Below are 19,263 nucleotides of genomic sequence, written 5' to 3' on the forward strand. Positions count from 1 at the left end.
TGGTTGTACAGAAAAAGAGATGAGAAAAAAGTAAATCCTGTGCCAGACATGCAGGGGTAAGTGTCACAACTAAAACACATGCACAGTCCTGCCTTCTCTAAATGAATTGCATTGCCGAAAGTTTGTGCCCAGATGAGGTTCTGAGTTTTGTGGATTGTTAACGCATGTGGCATTACCACATGAAATAACAGAGAAGTTGTAACAAGGCTGTTACAAATTTACCCACTGCGTAAAAAGGTATATTTTCTATAGTAGTGCCCGGTGGCAAAATCCCTGCCTTCCTCCTCTTCATTTCTGGATCCTCCTTCTCGGTTCATGTCCACAACACAAACTGTTCTCTCCTTTGTTGCGAAACATCTGAGTGCTGAGTTTTTCTTAGAATCCTCTTTTTATGCTTCTCTTTCATGTAGTCTTGTTTCCCTTCTCTTCTCGCCTCTTGGGGCCAGGTAACAAAGCGACTTCATGATGGCGAGTCCACCCTGCAGGGAAACAGCATGCTAGAAGACCGGCCAACCTCCAACCTTGAGAAGCTGCATTTCATTATTGGTAATGGCATCCTTCGGCCGGCACTCAGGTTAGAATTTATGGTGAATGCAAACTCTGAACACATTCTGATTTGAATTCTTCTGTTCTGAAGGCTTCATCTTCACATTGTCATGGTGGGTAGCAGAATCACAGTGCCTTATTTTAAGATGTAGAGTTACAGTGTTTGTTATATCTGTAGTGTGAACAAAAAGTGGCTGTGTGGCATTGGGCACTGCATTGGGTTGGTAAAAAGTAGCTTCAAACCAAGGCGAAAAAAATCAGTGCAAAACATTGAATGCTTGCAATGAACTTGGCTAATTCCTACTAGAACAAGCATTGTCAAACGCTATATTTCTTAGCTCTAAAAGGTTGAGCTATTTGCTTGGCCAGTGCTCTTTACCGTTAGCATGCAAATGCATATGTCAAGACGCATGCACATGCATAGCTCACAATCTTGCAATTGATGTTCTATTCCAAAATGGCTGCTGATGTGCACAAATGCATCACGATTCATAGAAATAGATGATTGGTTTACCAATTCATTCCTTACTAGATTACTTGAGTTATGGATCAAGCTGTACCTTTTCTTGCAGGGATGAAATCTACTGCCAAATTTCCAAACAGCTTACTCAGAATCCATCAAAGAGCAGCCATGCACGAGGCTGGATCCTCATGTCTCTCTGTGTGGGGTGTTTTGCTCCCTCGGAAAAGTTTGTAAAGGTAAAGTATGAGTGGGAGGGACTGCATAGTGAAAAATAAAAATAGGTTCAGGTTTGTATAATAACATAAAACTAATGTAACTGGAAATGATATTGTTGATTATGTAATCAACTTTACGATTGCATCCTCTAGTGGGTGAATTATTTGTCTGTTCCAATACTTAAAACATATGTATATAAAAATGAAGGGCATCAGTTGCCATGATAACACATTTGGCTATAGAAAATAGTATTTTATTAAAGTTGTGCATCTGACAAATGTGCTAAATAAGGAATGGAGAACAATTATTTCACTGTTTTTTTAAATAAAAAAATATCAAATATCAAATTTTGTGATGTATCACACACATCACTAGAACAGTGCACTTTTGTCTGATGAATCTCAAACTGGTATCTGTGACTGAAGCTGTAAGGAATCCCAATGTGTTGATTTGTTGTGTTCATGTTTAAAGATTGGTCACTTGAAAGCAGGCGTTTGATGTGTGAGGGTCTCCATGCTAGCCTCCTGGTGTCTATGTCTATAAGAATTAATGGCGAGCCCAGATGGAAAAATTCTAAACATTTTTAGGAATTATAAGAGGTAAAGCAAGACCCAAGAGATGTTTTTTTTGGTACCCCAATTTTATTAGGGCTGGGCATTAACCAGGATCTTCACCAAGTGGAAAGAGAGGTGGGGAGCACCTTGCTTATGCTCTGGTGAAGGGGTTACTGGGCAGCCCCAGTGGGCAATGGAATGAAGACAAAAAGTCATATTTCATTGTCAAACTTTAATCAGAGGCTGCATCTGGAAGCATGCAGTAGAATACAATGGATAAAAGGATCTGATAGGGCCTCATTGGATAAAGTGAACTTAGAAATGTACTGACTGATTGGTGCAAAATTGTTACACTGTGAATTTATATTAAATATCTTTTTTTAGGCTTGGTGTGTTCAAATTTCAGTACAAAGTTGCACTACACTGGTGCAGTTTGTTTAATGTGGCCAATAGTTTGTGGCTAAAGTTTGACAGCAATTTAAATAAGGTTTGGGAACGCCAATGGCTTTTTGTTATGGTTAGTATTTTGTAATAATTGGGTATCTTTGCACACCTATCTCTGAGCTCTGTTAGAAAGTAAATCCCATAGTTAAGTAATATCTTTGGCTTCAACAATATTGAAACTATAAGTAGGATCCCATTCTGTACAAATTGCAATCTGTACTTTAAAAGAAGAGTGGTATAAACTAGTGTCAGAACTAGTCATTGGCATTGCGAATGGTGACCTTATAAGGCATACTAAGACACACTGCAAACAATTTCACATGAGGCACTTTTAACAAAGAGCCAATATTTGTGTTACATACTTAATTTACATAACTCTCTCTGTACTTCCCATTGTACATTTATGAAGAATTCATGACATGTATTGTTTGTTAACTAAAACGCATATAGCCAATGATAAAAAGTAGGTATGCTTCCAGAGGGAACAGTGAAGCTCCGTAGGTGTTGCAGTGACAAGAAAGCTTTCATACTTCCTCCTTCCTTAGGGCGTCTCATGAACCCATTCTGCATCCTAACAGGATCACAGAATGGTGTTCTGTGTGTTTTTTCTATAATTTTGTTTATTGATTTTCATCCACATGATTGAATTCTATAGTTTCTACAATAAGGGCTGCTCACCTTTTACAGAGCCTACACCTATCAATCATATCAAGTGAAGCAATAAATCCTCCCATTATTACCATCCCAACGTTTTCAGCACTACTGCAATCCGTCTTGCTCTAACTCTCCTTCAAGGGGGTCTATTATTCAGACAGTCCAGTATTCTGGTCAACATTTCAGCCCATTCAGCCAAGTCTTTTGTTAGTCTATCTTTCCTCCTTGTTGCTTTCAAATTCTGTTCATCTGTCACTTCCCAATCCAGCATGTCCTTTTTCTATTGTGCCTCTTTTGGGGCTACATGCACGCCAGATGTGTTGTTATACAACTCTTACCCAGGACAATTCCTAATAATAGCATATTTGTTTTCATTTTATAACCCTCCTTATCAGGAAATAGTCCTAGTAAGCATTGCTTTATGGTTTTCTCAAGGCTTGAACCAGTGGAATTACTCGAACTCTTCACCACATCCCCCAAGAATTCCCCAGTTTAGGGGCATGTTCAGGCTATATGCAGGAAACCACTTTGATCCACACCTACCACAAGCAAACACTTTATCAGAGTATAAATGTGAGCTTTATGAGGGTACAATAGGTTTTGTGTAGAGCATGCAATTGTATTATCTTAAATTGGGCATTAGGGGATACAGGTTTAACTTGCTCATATGCCTTCCTACAGTCCACTGAAGTCAATGGTTCCAGGCAGTCCTCAGCTCATTTCTCAAGTGCTCTCTCTGTGCCACCCCATCTAAAAAGTATTGCAGCCAGATCTAGGGCTCGATTGGTTATATCATGCCATGGCGGGCCTCTGAGAAGGTATTCCATATTTCTCTGGAATGGTGGGCTACCCTCAAGTACTGCAAGGGCTGTCTCATTAGCAGCCCAAACATTTCATGAAACATCAAAAATCTGCCATTCAAAAACGAGTCACCCGCCACCTTTAAGATCAGTCATAACTTTCATCATGTTGAGAAACGGCCCAACGGACCATAAGTTACAGGAAAGGTGATGGTAGGAATGCCTGCAATAAGTCCAACCACTGGCAATCACTTGGGATAGCATTCCAACGTGTTTTTTTGCCTGCCGTGCCACCTCAGATCGGACTCACCCATTTGCAATTCAGGGCCTGATTCACAAAGGGACTTAACGTGTAGAAAAGTTACGAGTGCGGAGTCTCTGCTCTTGTGGCGGAATCTCCGCACTCGGGCTGGAATCTCCACATGGCTCACTCCCTACAGTCTTTACTCCCCCCCAATAGGAACGGTTTATCCCGGAATGCCAAGCCAGGTCCTCCCTAAACTGGAACACAAGCAACCCAAGACCAGTTTCACCCTGATTGAGGCTCATCAGTTAGATAGCTTGGTGCCAGTGACACACTGAACACAGGTCCCACGTCTGGGCATACCCTTGCCACTTAGGGTGGTGTCTGATATACAAAAAGTGATGAGAGGAATGCTTGCAATAGGTCTAACTATTGGAAATTGCTTGGGGGTACCATTCCAACCCATTATTATTTTGTCCACCATGCTACTTCAGTTTGGACTCTTGTTCTAGGCAAGACTGCTGGTTTAGGGATGACAGCACTTTTGTTTTTAGGCAACTAGGCCATTCCTACAAGAAGTCGCAACTGTCGGCCCAACACTCCCAGCTCACAAGCCGTACCTCACCAAAAGCCAAACATTAAAAGGTGATTTGTGGCAGCCTTTGCGCATGGACTTTGAGTGCAACATCTCAGGGGAGTTGTGGTTAAACGGAGATTACCCTTTTCTCACATAAGCAGCAAGTCTCAGTCACACACAGGCAATGAAGGAGATGCAGTAAAGTTTTCAATATGTTTTATTAACTAGACTGCAATCTAATGTAAAATGCATGGGCTGCAATGATTAGGATGATGAACAATGCAAGGAACAGAATTGTAAAAACGAGGGTCATGAATATAAAGACCCCCACCATCTTGGAATAACACGTGATGTGTAATAAGCCCTAATATCCTAGCCTGCTGAACCTATTCTCTAACCTAAAGAGAGCTCAGTGTGTTGAACCTAATCTGCCAGTACCATATCCATGAGAAGAGCCCCCCAACCCTTGATACCTTGGAATGAGGTCTCTAGATCAGACTCTGTGGGGACACGAAGGCTGGGTCGGCATCAAGGCGACGTGTAGCACAGACAGCATTGATGGCATCTGGTAGGAATCCCTCTGATAACCATGTCTATGTGAGATGTGTTTATACAGATTTGGTAGGACCCCTGACGCAGGTATGTTCCCAAACAATAGATAAGAAGGCATGCTTGGGGCGGCCATTATATAAACAATTACCTGAAAAGTACATTATGTTGCTGTCACACATAAGTGCGAAGGTACATGATGTGAATACCTACATATGTCCCTTGCCTTTGACGCTGATAGTGACGCCTTCACAGAGTGGCACTGATAACAGGAAATCAAAACATCTTCCTAACTATAAACATAGCAGCCATTTTGGAAGAAATAGTTAAATAAATGTGCTAAAACAGAGTAGGCTAAGTAGGTTAAAAGTCACTACGTGACGGGGGCACAGGCCTGCAACCCAGAAGGCTAAGCTATCTCCTGATTCCCAATAAAACAAATATAGGGCCCACAACTGCAGGATGGGCTACCCTTGCATACTTGAAGAATTGTCCCATTCTAAGCCCAAATATTATATGAAACGTCACAAATCTGTCTTAAAAAAAACAAGCCACCCAACGTCTGGCATCCACTCTCTAAGTAATATCCTTCGTCATGTTGAAAAACAGCCTAAGGAACCACAAGGGCATATCTGCTTCAAAGGACGTTCCTCCAAATACTAAACATACCACTCAGTGACAAATCACCCACATATATCTTTTGAGGTAAGGGGCTCAATGTGGCATTCCTTTCTCCGTCATGAAGGCCCTGGGTAAATTGTAATTTCCAGACATGCTTGAAAAGAGGGATTTCTCTCAATGAATCCCATCATCAGACCATTGCATCTCATGGTGCAGTTGCATTGCTGCATACTACGAGAATGAGTCAAGCAACCTCAATTGTCCCCTCACCCATGGAAGCTTGAGAGTGCATTCTGTGCCTGCTTAAATGAAACCATGCTGCCATTCCATCTTTGCAAGTTGTAGTGTCTGTAGCACCACCAATGTGTATCTGTATGTGTTAGTGTAGATATTACAACTAGTTTGAAAAAAAAACATTCAGTGCCTCAGCTTTTAAGGAGCTGGGGGTGACCTAGTCATTTCTGGAGACGCACCTGTGATCTGTGCATATGATTTCTTCCTAATCAATTTATCCTACAGTTTTATTTCTGAAGTTCATTATATTTGCCTCCTAATACTTACTGATTAATCTGAGTTGTGAGATTTCAAAGTCTTTTTAGTTAAGGCTTGTTATCCATCATTTACAAAATCGACTTTTAGGACACTTCCCAAAAATACCTTAAAATTACAAAGCTACATGCATTGGATTTGTAAAACCTATTGCACTTTTTCAGCCCTGACAAAATCTATGCAGGTTTATCTGATATTTCCTAAGTCGCTCCAGATCTCCTTCTCATCACTGCTAATGTTATATAAGCTTGTTTGTTAGCAGACAGGTATTTCTAAGGCTCCCTGCTTCTCCCAGGCTGGAACATCTGTCTAAACCATCATTCTGTGTTTTCCTGGAGGTTTAAGGTAGGAGTTGGTAAGTGCCCTGATTTAGGGTCAATAGCTGCCTGCATATGATTGGGAACTTAGAGCAGACAGTGAAAGTATGATTAATTGGGTTGGAAAAAGTGATTTTCTGTGTATCCCAACAGAATTTAAACTGAGGGCAAGGGTCCTATAGGAATTTTGCAGAATCTCCAATTTGCTGTGTGATTAAGAAATTAAAGGCTTTTTTCAGAGGCTTTGTGCTCTGCTTTTCATCATTGAAATGATGACTACCCCATCATGTTACTGCTTAGCTCAACTAGTCTCTATAAATTTGATATGTCATGCCATTCCCATAAAATGAAGACATGATTATCATGCATGTTATACAAATTTCAGTGACCACACTTAGTTAGTGGGTTACCTAGATTCCATCTCAATTTATGCATATGTGCCGTAACAGAGTTTCTACATGTTTCCAATAGTATCTGAGAAACTTCATCAATGGAGGACCTCCAGGATATGCTCCTTACTGTGAAGAAAGGCTGAGAAGGACCTTCGCTAATGGAACCAGAACACAGCCTCCTAGCTGGCTCGAATTACAGGTATAGGATGTGACCTTGTATTTCCATATTGCTACTGTGGGAATTTTGTCAGGCAAGCTGCAAGGACTGACTCATTTGTATTCAAAGGAAAGTACAGTGCATTCACTATTTTGGCCTCAGTACTTACATGTAAGGAAGGGTCACTAGTAAATCAGAACAGTGAGAAGTTAAATTTCACCCTGCCAAATCTTGTGGCCAAAACATCAAGTACCATAATACTGCCACAATATGTATGTTACAGTTTGCTATTGTAGCTTTTATTTCAGTTAAAAACCATTAAAAGCGTATTTACAGCTTCTACATCACACAAGGCTAAAATCAATGTAGTGCATACTCACTCTTTATAAAAAAAGTACAGTCAGTGTACATAAAAAAGAGAAACAAGTTAAACCATGAATTCGTATAATCATAACAGTTGAAAATTTCAGACCCATATTTTGCCTGTGCAAATCCTACCGCTAATAAATATCTACTCCGGCCAAAGACTACGTACGAGGTTGTATCATATTTTACAACTCCTAATGCTTCTAAGTGTTCCTAAACCCAGTGTTAGCAGATTGGGTAAATCCATTTCCCTCTGAACTTGCAATATGCTGTACAGAATATTAAAATATGTGCAAGGTTTTTGGTAGTACCCAAAGTGCATTAAGTGCAAGTTGAATCTTCATCAGCATTATTATACAGTTCCCACCTTGCACTAAAAGTTTTGATTTGAAGAGATTCAAAGTGGAATTTCATATCTAATATTTTATATTAATATCTAATAAGCCAAATGGTGTTGGACAACATCTAAATACTCTTCAAAGTTTGGCTTTGGCTTAACAGTAAGGAACTGTGTGGTCAGCCTGTCCAGTATGGGGTTTTGATGAAGGGTGTTCAAGACATATGCGCAGTATACCTGCTTCAATTGTGTTTTTGAATTTGATGTTAGTGTTTGGGGATCGCTCGAATAGGGAAGAAGACCAAGTTTGCAAAGTCAGGCCTGAACATGTCGAAGCTAGGGGAAGGTCACTGACCTATCCAGTTCCAAAATTTCCATGAGTCCTTTTCAGTAATATGCCTGTTCCTAGTTGTCCATAGTCTTATCCAATAAAGCATAGGTCTAAAGACTACTATATGCTCCATTTGTTTAATATTTCGTTTCTTGGAAAATGGGTATCAGTAGTGTAGACACAGGGAGGCCCAATAGCCCCCTTATTCACTTATTTTCACTTAATGTAAGCTGGTTAGGGCTGTCTATTCCCTACAGCTCAGCACCATACAGGGCTGCTGCATGGGGCTTTTGCTTATAGACCTCAAGGGCTGGAGTGATCGTTCTAGATGTAGAGGATTGATGTTTATTAATGATAGACATTGAGTTGTCGGCAAGGACCGTTTTTTTATTTATGTGCAGAAGCCATGATAGTGAAGAATCAAGTGTTACACCCACATAGATAAAGCTTGTTAAATGCTCTAGTTTTTGCTTTCAATATGTAAGGTTTCTCTTAAAGATCTTTTGGGGTTTAATAGCCATGTATTTGGTCTTGCTAAAGTTGATTTCTAGGCACTTTGCAGCACAATATTAAAAAGCTATCAAGTAATATTTGGAGACCCTTCTGCATCTATGACACCAAAATGGTGTCATCTGCAAAAAGTAATGCTGGAACAGAGGCACCACAAAGCTTTGGGGAATCATGGCTACACTATTCAGGCTATTCAAGTAAGCATATATATACATTCATAATGCCACATATTACATATACAGCGCCACTTTGTAGTTATATTAGGACCTATTTACCATAGAAAGTGGATATTTTTTTTGCTAATAACTTTGGTGCCATTTGACGAATCTTCTCAAAGCCTTTAAAAAAACTCATATGCATTAGCCGCGTCCCAGAAAGTTCCATATTGATCCATCATGTGGGAACTGCATAATCTCCATGCAATTTAAATAGAGATTTTTGAGCAGTGCTACTGCCAAAGCTGCTGATCAGAACTACACCAATCTTGGCAGAAGGCTAGACCTTTACCCAGAAAGCATGCTGTTTGTGATTCAGTGGAAATCTTTTCAGTAGTTTTTGAAAAATGGAGCTTCAAAATGTATAGATATCTGGACGATTGCCTTCATGGGAGTCTTGTGGGAGTCCCACGGGCATGCAACATCAAATAATAGAGCAATCTGTTTGGCTGATTGGGTCTTTTTTTTGCTGTCACACTCTGATTGGCTGGTTGCAACATGAAGAGAAATATTGTGGCCACCATTACTGGACATGTGTCCTGAAAATGATAAAAATTAGGTATTAAGGGACAATGTGGCGTACCCTTACCCACGGACCTTGGGAGGCCTGGGCTAAGTTAAAAAAGAAAGACATTTTTGGTTGCTGTTCCCACTCAGGGGAAACAGCCATTACAACACAGATGTTACCCCAAATAGCTTTTACCACTCATGCTTTACAACGCATGCGTCATTACCGCAAAGAGCCTTTACCACGCATACCATTACAGCAAATTATTGGTGTAAAGGTATGCATTTTGAGGGCTATGCATGGTAATGGAGGTAAAGGCTATTGCGTTGTTGAAGGAAACAGAGAGATTATTCTTTTTCCTCTGAATGACCTGCGCAGCACCTCGGAGGAACTGGCTCTTCGTCTTGGAGAGGGTGGTAAGGGGGATTGGCGGGGGAGCGCATGGGTACTGTTTTGGGGCTTAGGGGGAGTGGGGTACGGTTTTAGGAGGGGGGCGAGGATGGTTTTAGGGATGGGTGGGGACTGTTTTAGGGCTTGGAGCGGGGGTACAGTTTTAGGTCAAGGGTCAGGGGGCTGGTTTTTGGGCTTGGGGTGAGGGGACCATTTTAGGGCTCACAGTAGGGGTCAGGGGGTGGGGACAGTTTTAGGGCTTGAAGCAGGAGGACAGTTTTAGGGCAGGGGCAGGAGGGCCGCTTTTCGGACTTGGAGCGTGGCGGGATGGACGGTTTTAGGGCTCAGGGCAGGAGGCAGGGGGCGGGAGACAGGATCGGTTTTAGAGCTTGGAGCGGGGTATAGTTTTATGGTAGGGCGATGGTTTTCGGGCTTGTGGCGGATGGGTGGGGGAGACGGTTTTAGGGCTCAGGGCGGGGGAAGGGGGTACTGTTTTAGGGTTCAGGGCATGAGTTGGGTAGTTTTTAGAAGCGCTGGGGCCGGAGGGGGTGTTGTGCTCGAGTTCAGTTTTAGGGCTTAGGGCAGGGGTCGGGTAGTTTTTAGAAGGGCTGGAGGCCGGAGGTGGTGGGGTCGCGTTGAGGTCTGGTTTTAGGGCTTAGGGAGGTTTGTGGTAGTTTTGAGAAGGGCTGTGGGGGTCACACCGGCGTCGTGTTTAGGACTCAGGGCAGGGGTCAGGGAAAACCTTTACCATGCATATGCCTTTAACATGCATGCTTTTACAAGTATTTTGTTGTAAAGGCATGCGTGGTATAGGTTATGCATGGTAGTGGCATTCTTGTTGTAACAAATGCATAGTAATGGCATGCATTGCTATGGAATGCATTGTTCCGTCATGCAACTCTCTTGCAGCAGCCAGCACAACCTCCTTACTCCCTCAAGAGTCCTGCAGGAGCACAGAGGGCCATGAAAGTCTCTGCAGATTTGGAAAACCATTAAAAAAAAGTGGTAGTGGTTGTCTGTAATGGGCTGGCCGTGTACTACCTGTTGGGGGGTGGCTACCTGTTAGGGTTGGGCATAGGGCCTGGCAACAGAGCCGCTGAAACGTGCCAGTTACTGTTAAGTCAGTTAAATATAACTTGTACCCACATCATGCACTGATTATGACATAATTTACTCACATATTACCTTGAGGGATCCTAGTAATGATTAGTAATTTTAACAATGCGTTGGTTCTTAAATCTAAATGAGTCATGCCATCAATGATGTCATTTAACATGTCATGAGTGATGGAATATGTGAGGTCATAAGCTAAAAAAAAAATCAATTTGTTTCTGGGCTTTTTTATCATATTCTAAATTGGCCCAGAACCCAACCTCCTGTGAGTTCCCAACACCCTATGCACAAGGACTTCTGTGGGTACACCACCACCACTGTGCAATGTGTGTGTAGTGAGGGGTGCTTCACGGCCATACCACGCGATCAACTATGCATGGACAGCCAACCCCTGATGTGCACAAAGTTCGTTTACCAAAATGTTAACTTTTTTTTTATTATGGAGCTGTTATGTGACTGGAAAGATGGATATGGTGAGAGAACAGATATAGAAACGGAATGCTGTACTTACGCAGATTTCTCCCTTTTTAGCCCTTTAAAAAATATATTATGCCATAAATCACATAAAACCTGTACCTCCACACTCAATTTTAATCCTCTGGTTTCATACCTGCATTAACATCTCATTGATCATTTATTGAGCCTGCTATTCAGGAGAAGCTTTAAATTCAACAGCTCCTGTTCCAACAAATCGGTGTGCAGGAGTGCCTCACTTTTGTTTTGAATGCACAATATTATCGCTCTATATGTTCATTGGAACTCTGTGGTGAAGTCAATATTAATCACTAGTGAGTTAACTGGCAGACCGCTGCTGGTGTTGGAAGTTTTGTTTTTACTGTGCATGTCAGAATTTTTTTCTGACGTGGATGAGGAAGGTATCTGAGAACTCACAAAAATTTCCTAATTTTAGCTGGCAAGACCACTAACCAATATTTATTTTTGCAGTTTTTATTCCATTAAGATGGAATTCATGAATGCCACATTTTGTTACAAATTCCGAATGTTGTTGCTCTAGTTGTTCATTAGAAAACAGTGGTGAAGATGCAGTAGAAAATCGGAAAATCAACTGACAGGCTGCTCCGGGTTTAGGAAATACAAGTTTCACTCAGCCCACTAGACAATTTTACTGACATTGATGAGGAAGATAGTTGAGAATTAAAAGAAAATGTATCCTCATTTTAGCTTTCTTGAGCATTAACCATAATTTCTGGGATAAGATGAACTCCCTTCCCCCCCTCCAGCATTATGTTAATTTTTAAAGAAAATGCTTTCATTCTTACAGCTGTGATTCCATCATGATGGCCTTCAGGTGTCAGAATGTCATCTCTAGATGTTCTTTACAACACTAGTGAAGCTGTGTTAGAACCCACCTAAATGGGATGTTGGGGGTTTTGAAATGCGTGGGAGCCAGAGCTTTTTAAAAAAAATCTTGCTGTGGATACGTGGATCCTCTGCAAATTTGCTGTCAATTTATCTGTACCCAGCCCCCTTATCTTTTTTTCTTGCATTTTTCTTGGGACTTGGGACCAAGTCCCCAGCCCTAAGATGGCTGCCATTACTTCCTGGTTGTGGTGGTGGTGGCAGACACTCAGATCTGCGGATCCTCTGGCGTGATATATGCTATCGTTTTTTCATCCTTAATTTCTACAAAACTACTGAACAGATTTACACAGAAACACAAAAAACACTTTTTCTGGACCAAGATCTAGCTTTCTGTAAAATTTGGTGTAAGTCTGTTTAGCTGTTTGGTCTGTAGCGGTGTCTAAAGTTCCTATGGAAAAATGAAAGGGGAAAATGTGTTTTGGCACCACCCCTTTTTCTTGGCCTCTGCTCGACGGATCACCCCAAAACTTTCTATGCACAAACTAGTCAAAAAGTAGCACTTTTTTGGAAACTTTTGTGGAGATTCGTCAAGCTGGTTCAAAGTTAGTAAGTTATTAGCAATACAAAAATACATCCTATTGAAACACGATCCTAACTATAACTAGCAAGTGGTGACCACCATGGGGGAATATTTTAATATATATATATATATATATATATATATATATATATATATATATATATATATATATATATATATATTTACATTTACATACATACATACCCACGCAGAACAAAACTGGACTATTATGTGGAGTGGTTCTGAGACCTCACCATGTAATATTGTTAGAATCTCTATCAGGTCTAGTTATGTTCTGTAACAAAACCCTTAGCTAAGTCCTGACTAGCTGTGGCACAGAACTGTCAGGCTTAGTCGAAGGAACAAGTGCAAAGCTTTGAGAAGTACTCAAACAGTAAAAAAGTAAGAAACACACCCCAATAAAATATTGACACTAATTTATAAAATAGGTTGTATTTTTATCTTTATCTTATCTTTTAAATAGAAACCTTAACAACAAAAATCTTTCGAGGGAAACAGGAGATATGATTTTTCAATGGTAATTACATCACTGTAGTTCACTTTAAAAAGGTTGCATCAAATTGTTGTAAATGGTTTAGTGGTTCTTGAACTGGCTAGCATGGCTATTAATCTCCGCTTGAACGTGCCACAACAGGCTGGGAGCCAGTCACAGAGGCCTTTGATTTCCCGGGGGACAGTTACTGTTAGTTCCAGGAGTTTCACGGTCCTCTCTGTATCTTTATCCTTTACCGTGGACCAGCAAAGAAATGGTCCTGATGTTCAGGATACAGGATGCTGAATATTCTGAAGACGCAGAAGAGATGTGGTAAGTGTTCCTAGGGCCACCTTGGTATCCACGAACGCCGGGTGTTGTGTCCGACCTCTGGACTTGATCTCCCACGATGCACCAATGGAGTCCATTGCAGGTCCAGTGACCACTGCTCAACTGGTCTCCAGGTTACAGTGGGCTCAGAGGTTCCTTGCAGGTAAGTAAATCTTTCTTTTGGGGGAACCAGAGCCCACTCTTATTTCAGTCATGGGCCCAAAGTACTCGAGGGCACCTTGTTAGAGTCCAGGCTTGGTCTCCCAGAAGGCACTTTGCCATCCAGCAGCAGTCAGACTTTCCTAGGAAGCTGGCCTCTTTGAGGGGTGCAGGTTTCCTTTGTTTTTTGTGGCCTTGAAGCTTAACAGGTGGTTATCTATCTAGTCCTTGGAGTCACATCTTCTGCCCTGACACAAACTGAGCTCTTTTCCACGAGTGGGCATAGAAGGATCAGTCCTCTTTGCGGGTCCCGCGGGTGCAGCAGGTGCAGGCCAAACTTCCGTGCAGCATCTCTATGTTGAGTCCAGAGCACAGCAGGGCAGTCTTTCTTCTGACTTCTTTCCAGTTCAGTAATGATCTGTGAACTGAGTGACCGGTTTCACTTCTATGCCATGTTTGTGCTTGTGGGAGGGGAGGACTCACTAGCCAATTTGGCAACAATTCCTATTGGGCAAATCATTGTACTTTACATCACTTGCTGGAGGTTTGGACACAAAACAATCTCTCTCTCTCTCTCTCTCTCTCTCTCTCTATCTCTGCCTGAACCAGAGATGGCTCAGGTTTTCTCCCCTTGTGAGGAGTTCTGGGCACAGCCCTAGCATGTACGCAGCATAATGAGACACTACTCCTGGAAAACCCGTACCCAGGGGTGTGGTGAACCCCCGCTTTAGTAGCTACAGCAGAGGTAGGGTCCTTTATGGGCCTCTTCTGTCTGCAACTCAGCAGACAAAAGCTCATCATTAACACTGGAATACAGAGTCAATACAAGAGCAAGCAGGAGCAAGGAAAAATGACAGCTGGGTAAATAGAACAGGGAAAGAATGAAGTAATATTGGAAGGTAGGTTGAAAAGAAGGAAGTATGGATGAATGAGTAGGTGAATAAATGAGTGGTTGAAAGCATGGGTGAATAATAGATGTATGGACAGGTGAAAGGATGGCACAGTAAATGGGTGGATGGAAGGATGAGTGGGTGGATAGGTGCATGGACAGGTGAGAGGGTGGCTTAGTAAAGCTATGTATGGATGAATGAGTGAATGGAGAGGTGGATGAACAGGTGAAAGGATGGCAGAGTAATGGGATTGATGGATAGGTGGATGGACATGTGAAAGGATGGCAAAGTAAAGGCATGGATGTATGATGGATGGATGGTCAGGCAAAAGGGTGGCAGATTAAAGGAGTGGCTTGATTATTGGATGAAAAGGTGAGTGAATGGATGGCAGAGTGGATGGAGGTTGGATCAATGTCAGGGTGGATGGATGGAAGAGTGGATGGATGCCTACATGGTAGAGTTGACAAATGGATGGCAGAGTGGATATATGGCAAAGTGGATGGATGGATGAATGGCAGAGTTTTTGGATAGATGTCAGAGTGGATGGATAGATGGCTGAGTGGGTGAATGGCAGAGTGGGTGGATCGATGGGTGGCAGATTAGATGGATGAATGGCAGAGTGGATGGATAGACGAGTGGATGGATGGCAGATTGGATGGATAGATGAATGGCAGTTTCGGTGGATGAATGAATGAATGGATGGAATGGAAAAAGACTGAATGATGGATGAAAAAAAGAATGGGTGACAGAACGTAAAGATAAAATAGTGGGAATAGTAGGTGAATAGGCGAAAGAATGAATAGGTAGATGCATAGATGCATAGATGGAAGAGACAAGGAAACTGTTGTATGCAGGGTTCAGCTCACTTGCTTTACTTGCTTGGTGGCATCAGCACTTTAGTTCAAAGTAAAAAACACAAACGTTAAAGCTTAGTTATAGTTAGGAAAACATTATTTCTTACAACAATATAAAAACAACTCAAACTTCACTAAAATTAGAAATTGTAAGTTATAATTATATCTTCAATTTATACTAATTTATGCACCACCATTAAACTACCATAACGTGCGCACCTCCATATTCAGTTTTGTCAACTCATGTGGCACATGACATTAACTATAACTCGCCACTGTACCATGTATAGTATTTCCACAAATTATGGTATTTGAGATGTTATAAGTGTTATGAATGCTGTGATTTCAAATAGTAGAAGTGATATACTGTGAGTGAGTACTATAAAAGGGTATAGCTATATATATATATATATGTATATATATATATATATATATATATATATTTATAAACACACACAGCTATCTCTCTCTCTTTCTCTTGCGCCTCTAAGAAGCACTGGCTATACTATATTTATATATACATATATAATCTACTAGCGGTCGCAGGTGGGAAAGTGTTTTTTCGTTTGCTTTGGTGCGGTTTTATGAATCTTCATGGGGTTTTCAAAACTGGTGTACCAGTCAATGCAGCTGCTGTGTGAAAATTTTCAGGATGATTTGTCAAACAGAGGCCGAGAAAAAAGGGGGGTCCCAAAACACGTTATCCCCATTCAATTTCCCATAGGGATTTTCGATACCAATACAGCCCGAACCGCTGGACGGAATTACACTACATTTGGCAGAAAGCTAGAGCTTGGCAGAAAGATCTCTGTTTGTAATTTGGTGCAAATCTATTCAGTAGTTTTGGAGTTATTAAGGAAAAATTATGTATGTATCGCGGATCCACGTGCCAACAAAAATGCCATGATTGGCTGGCCCGCAACCTGAGAGGAAAGTTGCAGCTTCCATTTTCTGTATCAGCATTTGGTCCTCTGGGGTGGGGGGAAATAAAGATGAAATAGGATATAAGGGGTCAGAATAGAGGTATCCTGACCCCATAGGACTGATGAAGAGGTCTGTGCAGGAGCCCTCATGGGCACAAAATTGTCCATAAATGTTTTTTATGAGGCTCTCAAGGATCCGCGGATCCTCCGCGATGCTCAAGGTATCCCCTATTTAAATCCATGATGGATCTGCGGACCCAGACTCCAATTAAAATACAAATATACTCGTTGACAGACCCACTCACTCATTATTTTTTATTTGCTGTTTTTGCTTTTGTTGTGTTTTACCAATTACAGACATTTTATACAATAACAGTATCAGGTTACAGAGATCCATTATACATTGGCAAAAAGTAATTGTCAGGACACACTGCATTGTTAACTGCATACTGCAAGGCCTAAAGCATCTCACTTACTACCTGTAGAATCAGCTGTGGAGAAACAGGCAGAAGGCATACAGGCAATCACAAACATAGGGGCAGCTATGCAAATGAAAGGGATCAGCAAGTAAGGGCATACATTGCACACATGAAACAATATTGCACAATATCAGATATAAACAGTTGAGGGACCCAACCAGAGGCAATTGGAACATTGAACAAGAGTAACTTTAATATTAACTATTCTAATACCCCGAACTCTACGACCCTCCCTCCATCAATCAGTACTGTACACCCAGTTGCAAAATTATGTTCCTAGATCTTCCATTGAAAAAAACCCTATCTTTGGAGTCAATGTCCAGCTGGAGTGTGCGGTTCCGCAGCAAGCATGGCTGGGAAAGTCATATTAGAAGGCTGCATGACTCGTATCACATCCCCCACCTCTCTATCACAGGGCCTCTAGGCATCTGGCGATTGGGAAGCATCAGGTATATCAGTGTGTAGTTCAGCCATAATGGCATCCCAGATGCTAGCTATTAGGTGTCTACGAAGTCCCAGGGCGTCTTCTCTGTGTAAGGCAACACATTCAGCCCACGCCCAGTTAGTGATTGATTGCACCCCAGCTGTGAGGTGTGGTGGGTCAGGTGATTTACATCTGCGTGTGATCAGTCTTTTGGCTAATAGTAACCCCAAATCTATAAATTTGGATGTAATCCTGAGCTTCTTGCTCCTACGATACAGCCCTACTACTCATACTTCCCATGTGTTCAAGAGAACTCTATCCATACAGTGGATTAGGCGACTAATTACTCCTCGCCAATAACCCTGTAAGCGAGAGCAAGCCCAGAGCATAAGTATAATATCTGCATTTACCCACCTGCAGTGGTGACAGGCCGCATCAGTGCAGTCAAAATATCTGTTTATGATGGCAGAAGTGAAGTAGACACTGTGTACAATATATTCGACCCTCTAACAGGGCGGTCCATTCCTAGTCTGTGCAGTGGTGGTCAAGGTTTCCCTCCCACCACCCATGGGTGGTTGCCAGTGTTGGTGATGTATGTGTACCCATGGATTCTTCCAGCCAGCGCACCAAACGTCTACCCTGACCTAAAATATGGAGGTACTGTATAGTGAGGTGTATAGGACGTTCACAGGTCATATCCATCATTTTTGTCCCAGTTAGGGATACATGCAGGAGACATTGGCCAGGGGGGACACCTCCGTCCATCAGCGACTCGTATGTCAATAGCTTCCTGCCTTTTTAGAGATATCCTACCGACTAAATTCCCACCTCAGCCCAAGTGGATAATTCCACAGCGGTGGTGAAGTGCTGCCTGCGTGGTGTGCGTAAGATTGCTAAAGCTCATGTATAGGGTGCGATTTGCTACACCTAAAACAGTGATGTGCCACCAACAGGAGTGTAGGCTTGGGTGGCAGCAGCCGAGCACAGGGGTGAAGCAGCTGGAAAATAGGCCAGTAGCAGTGTAGTGGTATCCGTCAGCTGTGAGGCAGCAACCCACTTCATCACCCATTGAGGCTGGGACGCTAAAGAGTAGTGCTCAAAATTGAGGACTGCCAATCCCCCGCGGTCGGTGGGTTGGTAGCGCTTATTGAGTACCACACTACGTCTGTAGGTATTCCATATAAAGTTCCTAATCACTCTTTTGAAGGAGCGGAAAAAGGAGGCGTGAATGTACTAGGGCAGATTCACAAAATAGTACAGGAGGTGGGGAAGTACAACCATCCTCAGCAAGGCCACTTTACCTCCCACAAAAAGAAGGTCATCTGGGCACGGAGCAGTTGACAGTACGTGTCAAGTTACCATCTAATAAATCTGCAGGTGAATGATAAATTTGAATTCCCAGGTATCTAAACGAATTGGGCTGCCAGGCAGGGGGGGTTGCAAGCAGGTTGAAGGCCTGGTCCGTAGTGGTCGGAGATAGTGGGAAAAGGCAGGATTTAGCCCGGCTGACTCTAAGGCCAGAGAGGGCAGCAAAGCAGCTAAGAGTGAGGGCAATCACCTCTGGGATAAAGGAAATGTCTCTCAAATATATAAGCAGATCATCAGCATATAGAGAGGCAGAGTGGATGCCATCTCCCAGGGGTATTCCCGACTCGCCACCATGCGCACAAAGGTGAGCTGCTAAAGGTTCCACCACCAGAAAAAAGAGCAGTGGAGAGAGTGGGCATCCCTGGCGTGTGCCCCAGCCTATGGAGATGGGATCGGAAATAAGGGAGCCGGTCTTCACCCTGGCCAAAGGCAGTGTGTATTAATAAATGGATGAGTTTTAAAAAACTGTCTACTAAGCCATATTGAGGAACACCGCAAACAAAAAGGGCCATTCCAAAAAGTCATATGCTCTTTCCAAATCTAAGACCAAATAGCCTGCACGGGCCATGTAACTGAGACATATTTCA

General features: G+C 42.2%; 1 protein-coding gene across 1 annotated transcript in view; it reads left to right on the top strand.

Annotated features, from left to right (window-relative positions):
- Positions 1-19,263, top strand: part of MYO7A (myosin VIIA) — a 434,990-nt gene that overhangs the window by 209,278 nt on the left and 206,449 nt on the right. Inside the window, exons 27-29 of the mRNA XM_069203910.1 lie at positions 447-574; positions 1,119-1,245; positions 7,006-7,125. Of these exons, the coding sequence (XP_069060011.1) occupies positions 447-574; positions 1,119-1,245; positions 7,006-7,125 (375 nt within the window). The remainder of the gene's footprint in view (positions 1-446; positions 575-1,118; positions 1,246-7,005; positions 7,126-19,263) is intronic.

This window comes from Pleurodeles waltl, chromosome 8 (assembly GCF_031143425.1).
Source record: "Pleurodeles waltl isolate 20211129_DDA chromosome 8, aPleWal1.hap1.20221129, whole genome shotgun sequence".
NCBI lineage: Eukaryota > Metazoa > Chordata > Amphibia > Caudata > Salamandridae > Pleurodeles > Pleurodeles waltl.